An 11,205-nucleotide genomic window follows, 5' to 3' on the forward strand; every position below is an offset into this window, starting at 1 on the left:
GGCGCATGCGCATCGCCCGCGCCAGCCGCTGGCCCGAGGACAGGCGCATGCGCTTTGCTATCCCGAAGTTTTATATTTCAGTTACTTGTGCACTTAGAAACGTGCGCATTGTAACCCTTCCTTGGCTTTCTCTTCCAAATACAACAGTGACAGCTTCTACGTATTCAGCGCTTACTGTGTGCCATGCACTGTGTGAAGCCCTTTACGCTTATGATCTCATTAAATCTCACCAACTGTAAGGTACTATTTTTCTCCCCCTTTTGAAGAAAGGACAACGAAGGCTCAGAAGGGGTAAATGAACTTTGCCCGTTGTCACGCACCTTACAAGTGGTGGAGCAGAAATGTTAACCTACTTGGGGCTCCAAAGCTGCAGATTCCCGATGATGTTTTTTCTACCTTCTCAGCCATCGATTACCTCCTTCTCTATTTAGGGCAGATGCAGAATTAGCCTGGGTGTGAATGAGGATGCCTGGGAACAAAAGCGTCTGCAGCCCCGAAGGGTCCCACTGCGGCTTCTTTCCAACTTTTCAGCACCTCTCAGCCACTGACTTCTCTACTTCCTCACGGTTCCTGGGTTTCTTCTTTCTTCACTTCTGATCCTGTTTATTTTCCATGATCCATTAGTTTCAACAACACTCCATGATCTTTGGTCCCTTGACTTCTTGTCACAGGGTTTTGGTGAGTGTTCCAACCCTGGGTAAATCCAACTGCTCCTTTTGTCTTTGTCTGCACCCAAACAGCCAAGCATAGTAGGAGAAAGTACCCAGTGGGATGCACTGTTTCCTACCAACTCATGATTGGTAGCTTTAGGAGGAACTTCAACAAATGTCAGTTTGGCCAACTCACTACTTCTTCTCTTCATAGTTACTAGAGAAATGAAAAATCTCAGCAGCAGTTGACTTCATCATTTCTTTTACAGGAAAAATAATAGCAAATGTGATGGGAACCCTTTTGCGTTCCCAGTACTAAGCATACAAATCTACTTGTGTCCATCTGTGTTAGAGGTAGTCAGTTGGGACTCAGCATTCATTCCTTCCAGATTCTAAAAAATTAAAATTTTCTGGACTCAGTTGCAGATAGATTCCCAGACACAGATGGGTTCTGGGTTCTGCCAGTTGGTAAGATTTGGAAGGTGGAAGTGAGGCGGTAGCCATTATCCTACTGATGTTAGCTGATTTCTGCTAGCAAGCAAGGTCATGCAGATATGAGGATTTGCAACAGTGTGTGTGGCCAGTCTCCAGCTTCATGAGTATTCAGAAGCATCTGTGAGTTGGTGGCAGCCAAGCTCAGCATTCTAGTGCCTAGGAGTCAGCTTCTAGTCTCAGATCCCTGGGATCCCTGCTGTGGTCATGTTCTTGAATGCAATCTTCCTGATTGAAGCAGAAGTAATAGGCCCTGATTGGTGAGCTCTCTGGTGTGCTGGGAGCCATTACCAGAAGATCAGTCTAGAGACCATTGTTTCAGCCTCTCCAACAATGTTATAAACATCCTATTCTCTATATTAAATCCCTTAAAAGAAGTCTAGAGAAAACATGAGAGATCCTTGTGCTGATGGAAATGTTCTGTGCCTTGACCGTATCAATATAAATATCTCCATTGTGATATAGTACTATAATTTTGCAAGATGTTACCATTGGGTAAAACTGGGTAAAGGATATGGGGAAATTGCTCAGCATTATTTTTTTACAATTGTATGTGAAACCAGTTATTTCAAAATAAAAAAGTTTAATAAAGAGAAAGCCCAGCAAGGCTTCTATTTCTGCAGGAAATTCACCCACAAGGATAGAAATCAGGGCATTATATTTGAAGGTGATGCAGATCTGGTCTATTTCATGTAGGGAAAAATGGTTATATAAGTTATCACTTATCACAATAAGTACTGTTGCCGAGGGGAAATGCCTAATGAAGACAAGTCTTTGGTAATGGAGTAGTTGCTACAATTAACCATTACGGTGGGAATGAAGACTATAAAGACTGTAGGGTGGACTGGCTATTTATAATTATATTACACTGAAGACTTTCAAAAAAGAAATAGAGTTTAAATTCTCAGCTCAGGACAAGGCCAGAGAACCACAGACCATGGTTGGCTGTTCTAAAAAATGTATCTCTTGTAGCCAGAGGATGAAACTTGGATAGAACTGATTATGTGGGTTGCTGAATTGTAATATAATTGCAATATAAGTTGTATTCACAGTCTGGACAGGTGCACTGAATGAGAATGAAGAGCATTTAGGAATCGAAATGGAGATATTTGGGTGGTTGCAGATGATTGAGTTCCCTGACTCCCCAAATCCAAAACCCAATGAAACTCTCTTGCCAAAAGAAGTAGTTCCTCCTCCCATCACATGAGGCTGACGCTGCTTTCCCTGGAGAGCATTTAATGACCTCATATGAGGAAGTTATTTTCAAGGAGATGCTGATTCCTCTCAGTACGCCATTACCCTCATTTGTCTTCAGATCTATAAGGAGAGTCTGATTGCAAAGTGCCCCAGAGAATAACACTTGGTCTGACCATGGAGGTGCCTTACACACAAAAGAAAGAAGGAAGGAAGAAAGGGAAGAAAGAAAGAAGGCGAGACAGGAAGGAGGGAGGGAATGGGGGAAGGAAGTCTTAGGTAATAAATGAGCTGAAATGGAATATAGGCATAACTGAACTCTGTGCTAAGTCGAGGAAGAAGGAACATAATATTAGACTTGACCAATTCAATATAAGTGCACATTACGGAGATTTTGGTGTTTTACTATTCCAGCTCAAACAACGGAGAATGGTTCTAATAGCATGGTTGGTTGACTGAAATCTGGACCCAACAGTGATCTTCATTAGATGAAGTCGAGATGCCAAAAACTCCTTAGAATAATACAGAGGAAGGAATCCAAAAATTTGGGCTTCATGGCTGAGGGCAGGAGCTAAGTATACATGGATTGACTGAATGAATAAGTGAAGGACTGTGACTTACCTGGTGCCTTGTTAAGAGCTATTGTTCCAGTAACTACTCACTGGCTCTGTCAGCCCCAACCTCTCTCCTCTCCAAAGTCTCCTCCCAAGAAGGAGAATTATTTAAGTGGTTGGCCAACTTTTAAACTTGAAGGGCTGCAGATAAACTGACAAATGTCTGTTTCTGCAATTCAGTTTATAAATTTGATTACACACATCTTTTGTAAATTATGTAACAGCGTGTTATGTAAATTATGTAACGGCATGTTAATTTATAAATGGTACTTTTTTTTCTCTGCTCACTTGTCATGAAATGATTTCTTAACTGTTCACAGGCATCCTTAGCATATCTCCTTGACCTACACTTTTTAATTCCTCTCCATTCTGAAAACGTTACAAAATGCACAAAAATAGACAAAATAATAAAATAATTTCTATATGCCTATCACCCAGATTCAATAGTTAAGTTTGCTACATACTTAATATATCCTTCCTTCTTTCTTTGTTTTTTTGATTGCTGAATTATATTAAAGCGAATCCCAGATATCATGTCATTCCATCCCTATATATTTCATTGTGCAACTCTGAAAAGATGATCATACATTATTTGTTTTGCCTATTGAGTACTTTTATTCCAAAGTAATCCTTTCTTGTTTTCTGTTTGTTTGTCGGCTCCATTTCGCTGGACTGTTGCAGAAATGGGATCAGTCACCCTGTAGAATGTCCCACATGCTGGATTGCTGTTGGCTTTCTTGTGCTGCCACTGGACCAGATCCTTTCTCCCATTATTTCCTGTAAATTTGCTGGAGAGGCCTGAGTATATCCAGGTCTAACTTTTTTGGTAAAAACGTGTCAAAGGCGCTGCTGAGTGCTTCTATTGAGCTACATCACAGCCCCCATTAGTGGTGCTAAGATGGGTGGTGGGCTTGGATGGCAGCCCCCTGACTCCTTTGGAAAGCCCCCCGTCAACCTTCCATGTAATTCCTTTCTTCCTCTGAAGATCCCTGCCCGAGTCAATAATTTCATTAGAGGTTATAAAAGGATGTGTTTCTGATTCTATCATCCTTTCCACATTTATTAGCTGGACTTCTGAAAATAAGAGCCTTTCTTCATCAGCTGGGGCCACATGGTTACCAGGAAATATAGTTTATTCAGGAAAAGTAAGAGCTTACCTCCTTTTTTAAACTAACAGTTTTATAGAGATACAATCACATACAATTCGCCCTTTTGAAGTATACAATTCATTTTTTTAATATTCACAGTTGTGCAGCCAGCACCGCTATCTGATTTCCAAAGATTTTCATTATCCCCGAAAGAAGCCCCATAGCCATTAATAGTTATTTCCCAGTCCTTCCCTATCCCAGGCCCTGGCAACCACTGATCTATGTTTAGTTTTGATGGCTTTGCCTATTCTGGACATTTTATGTGCATGGAAACACACAACATGTGATCTTTAATGGCTGGCTTCTTTCACTTAGCTTTCAGACTTCATCTATGCTGTAGCCTGCATCATTATCTCACTTTTTTATTGTCAAATAATATTTCATCATATGGCAGTATTGCATTTGGTTTATCCCTTTGTTAGCCAATGAACATTTGAGTTCTTTCACTTTTGCTAATGTGCTTAATGCTGCTGTGAACATCTGTGTACAAGTTTTTGTATGGACTTTCATTTTTTTATTCTTGGATATATATCTGAGACTGAAATTGCTGGGGTTTAGGGTTATTCTGTCTTTAACATTTTGAGGAACTGCTGAACCATTTTCCAAATGACTGCACCATTTAACAATCCCATCAGTAAAGTACGAGGGGTTCAATTTCTCCACATCCTAACATTTGCTTTTGTCTGTCTCTTTGGTATTTATTTCCTTTAATTGTCAAGTTTCAGAGCAAGGAGAAAGTGCCCTGGTTAGTCCCACTGGTGACCAGTGAGAGTCCTCCCCACTCTTTTTAAAAAAATATTCTTTGTATTTCAGAATGAATTTGGATTAGTTGAAAAATTGCAAAGATAATACAGAAAATTTCTATATACTCCACACCCAGTCTCCCCTATTGTTCACTTCTTAGGTAAGTATGGGGCCTTTGTGGGAACTAGGAAAGCCACACTGGTACATGACTCTCAACTTAACTCCAGACTTTGTTTGGATTTCACTGGTTTTTCCACTAATGTCCTTTTGTGGTTCCAAGATCCAATCCAATCCAAAGTACATGTCATTTTCATGTCTCCTTAGCCTCTTCTGGCCTGTAATGATTTCTTGGTCTTTTCTTACTTTTCATGATCTTGACAGGTTGAGAAGTTCTGGGCAGGTGTTTTGCAGGATGCCCCGTGGTTTGGATTTCTCCAATGTTTTTCTCATGATCAGACCAGGTTGATGGGTTTTGGGAAAGGAGACCCCAGATGGTGAATGCCCTCCTCATCCCATGATCTTGGGAGTGCGTGCTCTCCACGGGTGTCCTCTTATTTTTTAAGTCACTTGACATAAGCAATGATATTTAGCTAGAACGTAACTTTGTTTTACTTTCTTTGCTATTTGCACAATGTATCACTTTTTTATTGCTGCTGTAACAAATTGTCATAATCTAGTGGCTTAAAACAATACCACTTTATTACCAGTTGGTCAAAAGTCCAACATGGGTCTCACAGCATTAAAATTAAAATGTTGGTGGGAAGGTCCCTTTATGGAAGTTCTAGGGAATAATCTCTTCCCTGCCTTTTCCTGTTTATGGAGGCTGGATGGATCCCCTTGGCTGGTGTTCCCCTTCCACCAATTCAAAGCCACAACTGGCAGGTTGACTCTTTCTCACTTCATGCCTCTGGCCTTTTTTCCATCATATCTCTTTCGAACCCAGCCAGGAAACATTCTCCAATTTTAAGGAATAGTGTGATTAAATTTTGCTCACTTGGATATTCCAGGATAATCTCCCCCATCTCAAAGTCCATTCCTGTAATATTGTGATTTATAATAAGTATATATTTGGTCTTTGTTCCAGTTTCTGGCAGAGAGGTCCTAACACCCTTGGAATTTCCCTAGTGGAGAGAGCAATGGAAAGTGTCTTTTGTTATGTTAATGAGGTGACTTCGGAAAAGCCCCCAGGTCACCGAAGGGCAGGGGCTGGTTGCCAGGGGACTCAACTGAGTAATTAAAAATTTGGAACTTTCAGTCCCACCCACAGGCCTCTGGGGAGGAAATGACTGGAGACCGAGTTTAATCTTCAGTGGCCAGTAATGTAATCTGTCAGGCCCATGTAATAAACTCTCCATAAAAAGCCAAAATGACAGGGTTCCGAGAGCTCTGGGGCTGGTGAACGTGAGATTCAGGGAGAGTGGATGCTCAGAGAGCCTGGAAGCTCCTCGCCCTTTGCCCACACGTTGACCTGTGCATCTCTCCCCTCTGTTCTTGAGTTGTATCCTTTTATAATTAACTGGTAATCTGGTAAGTAAAATGTTTTTCTGAGTTTGTGAACCACTCTAGCAAACTAATCAAACCCAAAGAGGGTTCTTGGGAAGCTCCAATCTATAGGTTAGAAGCACAGATGACAACCTGGACCTGCATATGGCATCTGCAGTGGGGACATTGGCATTTTATGGGTCTGAGCCCTTCACCTGTGGGATCCAACATCATCTCCAGGTAAAGTGTCAGAATTAAGTTAATTTGTTGGTGGTGTGCAAAAAAAACACACGTTAGAATTGTTGTCAGGATCCAACACCCTTAATGTCACCTGGAAGTCCTTTTTGTCATGTCAGGTAACACATTCACAGCTTCTGGGGATTATGGCATGGACATCTTTGGGGGACCATTATTCTTCTACCATACTTAGCTACAGGTTTGAAACTACACGAGTCCGCTTACACTGGATTTTTTCAATAAATGTTGTGGAGGTCTGCAACAATTTGAGAAAAAAACATTTTCTTTTAAACTCTAGCTTACTTAATTGTGAGAATACAATATATAATACATATAACATACAAAATACGTACTAACTGATTGTTTATATTATTGGTAAGGCTTCCAGTCAACAGCAGGCTATTAATGGTTGAGTTTTGGGGGAGATAAACATTATACCTGGATTTCTGACTGGGGGTGTTGGCGCCCCTAACCTTTGTGCTGTTCAAGTGTCAACTGTACCTCCATTTAATGAAGCGATACCAATTTTCTTCTTAAAATACATTAGAAAACAGTTAGTTGACTTAAAGAATGCTGTAGGCTGCATGTGTCCTCCCAAGATTCATCTTTGAAACCTAATCCCCAAGGCAGAGTCATAAACGCAGAGCCCTGGTGATGGGATCAGTGCCCTTATAAATGAGACCCCAGAAAGCTCCCTTGCCCTTCCTGCTACTTGAGAACACAGCGAAAAGACAGCCACCTACGGACCAGTAAGCAGGTCCTTACCAGACACCGAATCTTACAGGCATCTTGATTGTGGACTTCCTGGCCTCCAGAACCACGGGAGGTCAGCGCGGTTTAAGCCGCACACTGTTTGGCAGCCCCGGCAAACTAGGATAAGGGACATGTTGAGTAAGCAGTATTCCATATAGTTCTTAGGTTGGAAAAGAACAGCAAAGCGGTGCCTCAGCCAGATACTGACTGAAGTGGGGGAAACTGAGGCCTGGATGGGAAGGTTCTAGGGCCTGTCCCAAGTCGGCAAGAAGCTGGAATTAGAAGAAATACAGTCTGTTTAGTGGAAAGCCTGCCTCCCGGCTAAAGGACAGCGATCCTGTTGACACAACCCTGTGGATCAAAGCAATCCCCTAAACTGCCCCAGGCCAGTTCCTTGCGCTCCCAGTGGAATTCACTCAGCGGATCCGGATCCGGTAAAAATAAAAGGTCCGGTGCTTGGGTGGGGAGCTACTTCCTGGAAGAGGCTGCGGAGAAACAGCTCCTGCCAGAGCTAGGCCAAGCTCCATGGCAGCAGCGGTGGCCCCCTCCGAAGACCCCAGGGGCCCGAGAGCCAGCCCCAAAGTCCTGGGCCCCGAGACAGACCTGGAGAGCGGCTCAGGTAAGGGGTTGCTGAGCCTGCCTCGGCCCTGCAGAAGGACCCGCAGAAGGGAGGCTGGGAGGCGGCCGCTGAGGGCAGACGCTCTCCCTGGGGGCTGCCAGGAGGCTCCAGCCTCCAGCCGCGGGGGGCTTCATTTATTTCCTGTGCTGACCAAACTACCAGAATATAAGCTTCCTTCGGAGCCCGTGTTGTGCTGAAGAGCACGTGGCAAAGAGAATGCATTTATTTATTGTTTGGGGAACTCAAAAAGTTGATTTTTTGATTTTTTAAGAGCACAGGTTTTGGATTCAGATGGACCTGCTCAGGCACTTGCTTCATTTATAAGTTGATTCATTGATTGGTTCATGGCTTCTTGTGCCCGTGCTGGGCCCTGAGCTAGGTGGGGAGGGTCTGAGAGTAAGAACAGGGGTCCCCCAGGGCTCTGATGGGGTGCGATGAGGCTGCAGACAAGATGTGTGGGGTGGGGGAGAGCCACGTGGTGCTCCCTGAGGTCCGCCAATATCTGCAGTCGCTGAGCCTCAGGTTCCTCATCGGTAAAAGGTGGCCAGGGCCTTCCTCTTGCTCCAGGACCTCACAACTCTGTGGTGTGCAGAGCAGGAACGCAGGCATCCTTTGGGAGCTTGTTAGAAATGCAGAGCCTCAGGCACCACCCCAGACCCACTGTTCCAGAATCTTCCTGTTAACGAGGTGCCTGTCTTTGTGTGTTAACCAGCTCACAGATAATGAGCCGCTGGACTACTGAAACCACATCTCCTGCTGTGCTAACACAAAGGCGTGGCCTTTCCTTATTTCTAGGAGGGGAACCAGCCAGCCACCAGAAAGCCATCCCCGCTGCCCACTTCACTTTCCTCATCGACTGTGCGCACGGGAAACAGCTCTCCCTGGCAGCACCTCCAGTGCGGCCCCGAACCCCCAGACCCAACCTAGGACCTGTCACCCCTCCAGTGAAGACCTACATCTTATTCTGTGGGGAAAACCAGCCCCACCTGATTCAGGAAGCCCCACTGGGTAGGGGATGCCTTGCCCAGCCCAGGAGCAGCCTGCCGTCCTGTAGACGGATGGTGGCCCCGGCTTCCTCCCCAGTCAGCCCACTTTGCCCCCAGGAGGCTCCTGAAGCCAAGCGGGGCCCCTCAAAGACGGTGCCCTTGAGGTTTTCAGCGTGGGGGAGAGTCATAGGCTCCCTCAAAGCCCTCTCCTCCTGTGTGTGTGGGCAGGCCGAGTAACTGGAAGAGCCTGGTCGCGGGGGGAGCGTTTGGCCAGTCAGACTCCAGCGCTGGGGGCTGTAATTCCCAGAGCCCACTCCCTCTTTTCCAGCGGAGCAGAAGTCTTTGTGCCTGAACCAAGGAAGGAGCATTAGACCCACTACAGGGCGTCTGACACAGGCCTGCAGTACACCCAGGGTATCCGTCTTCTCCCAATCCATGTTATCCTTTCATCGGAAGCAGGATCAGTAACCGCCGCATGGAAGGAGATGAATTCATTCATACGGCAAATTCTAACGGAGCACCTTCTACAGGCCAGGCTCTGCAAAGTACTAGAGAAGATTCCACAACTTTCAGAGCTTATATTTTCGGGGCAGGGGCGAGGTGGGGAAAGGGGTTAAATAAGTGACCAAATAAATAAAGATGACTTTAAACAGGATGAAATGAGTACTGTGTGGGAACTGAAATAGGGTCCTGGGATGGAAAGTGGGTGGGGCAAAGAGCTTTTCTGATGTGGTGATTGGGAAAGGTAAGAAAGTGTGATCTAAAAGGTAAGGAGCCAGCACTGAAAATCCACCCTCCCCAGGGCCACCTGGCTGGCATCTCCTCCTAGGGCACCCCAGCATAGGGTCTGAATGCCCCAGCATAGTGGCACATGAGCATTTTGTTTCACATGTGTGTAGGTCATCGGGAGAGCATGGCACCAGATGGGGAAATTCAACGGCCCAGGTGGGTCCCAGCAATGCAAGGGGGGAAATGAGGGGGACCTGGCTGCTCAAGAGAAGGTGCTCAGAAAGGGAGGGGCATGTTGATGTTTGAACAAATGAAAATAAGAGATATTACTGAGCAGCTACTGCATACCAGGTCCATGCTGCCCCCTAAGGATACAGACAAAAAGGAGAAGCTTGGTCCCTGTCCACAGGGCAGTCAAGTTCCAGCAGGAAGTTGGGGTCACTGTGTGTGTGTAGGTCTAAGAGATGCACAGCTCTGTGTGAACTGCTACATCAACTCATCCAAGACATCTCATGGCACTTGGATTAAAATTACTGAATGTTCCTTTATTTACTCAATGACTATTTTATTAGGTTTCTATAAACACTAATGGCTAACATGCATTAACTATTTGCTCTGTGCCAGGGAAACAGTATCTTCTCAGTGCCAATATGGGGAAGCACTATTTTTTACCTATTTCACAGATGAGGGAACTGAGGCACAGAAAGGTGCAGAACACACTCAGGTTCCATAGACTGGTACAGTTGGGATTAGAGCCCGGGCAAGTCTGGTGTTCAAATTCTTGCTCTTAATCACGGGGCAGATGGCCTCTTGTCCTGGAAGCGTCTTTTCAATGCAGAGGGGATCCAGAGACAACAGATAAAACCCAGTCCTCACAGAATGCACAGCCTGGTGGGGGAGGCAAAAAGGAAGGGACTGTTGCCATAGCTTCTGATAAGTGCAACAGTAAGGGCACACAGGACGATGTGGGGGCTGGAGGAGGGTGCCCAGCCCACTCTGAGGAGAGGAGTTCAGGGAGGACTTCCTATAGGAAGTGATGTCTAAACTAAGATCTGACCAGTGAGCAAGACATACAAAGGCAACAGGGCAGGTGTGTGAAAGACCAGTCTTTCAGTCTGGCTGGAGTATTTATTCATTCATTCACTAAGTATTGAGCACCCACTGTGTGCCCAGCCCTGGGTCAGACGCTGGGCTGGAGCACTGATAGACAAGGCCCCACCACAAGGAAGGTTATCCTCCAATTAGAAGAGGCAAGGTGAGTGTGCACACACAGGAAACAGGAAACAAGCAGGCAGGAGGAGCGGCAGGGACCACATCACATGAGGCCTTGCAGGCCGTGATGAGGTCTTCAGGTTTTATTCTGAGATGGGGACCACTGGGGATTGTAAGCAGAGTGACATGACCAGACTCACCTTTAAAAAAATTCCTCTAGCTCTTGTGCTGGGATCAGAAGGCAGGGGAGGAAGCTTAGGAGGCTGCACCCTGATCCAGGCAAGGGCAGGGGATGGTTTGGGCTGAAAAAGGTGGTGACACAATAATCCGGACGGCCTGCCCCTC

The 11,205-nt window shown here is 45.4% G+C and overlaps 1 protein-coding gene across 3 annotated transcripts; it reads left to right on the forward strand.

The window, feature by feature from the left end:
* Positions 1-7,745: 7,745 nt before the first annotated feature.
* Positions 7,746-9,567, forward strand: SRARP (steroid receptor associated and regulated protein). 3 transcript variants are annotated; one of them, XM_036914346.2, is made up of 3 exons: positions 7,746-7,933; positions 8,729-9,152; positions 9,248-9,567. In XM_036914346.2, the coding sequence occupies exons 1-3, from the start codon at positions 7,840-7,842 to the stop codon at positions 9,288-9,290; spliced, it is 561 nt and encodes a 186-aa protein (XP_036770241.2). In that variant the 5' UTR covers positions 7,746-7,839; the 3' UTR covers positions 9,291-9,567. The 3 variants fall into 3 exon arrangements, with proteins under 3 accessions (XP_036770241.2, XP_036770242.2, XP_057357903.1); XM_057501920.1 differs by having other exon boundaries at positions 7,751-7,933; positions 8,729-8,941; XM_036914347.2 differs by having other exon boundaries at positions 7,748-7,933; positions 8,729-9,390.
* The last annotated feature ends 1,638 nt before the right edge of the window (positions 9,568-11,205 follow it).

Source organism: Manis pentadactyla, chromosome 4 (genome assembly GCF_030020395.1).
Source record: "Manis pentadactyla isolate mManPen7 chromosome 4, mManPen7.hap1, whole genome shotgun sequence".
In the NCBI taxonomy this organism is placed as follows: domain Eukaryota; kingdom Metazoa; phylum Chordata; class Mammalia; order Pholidota; family Manidae; genus Manis; species Manis pentadactyla.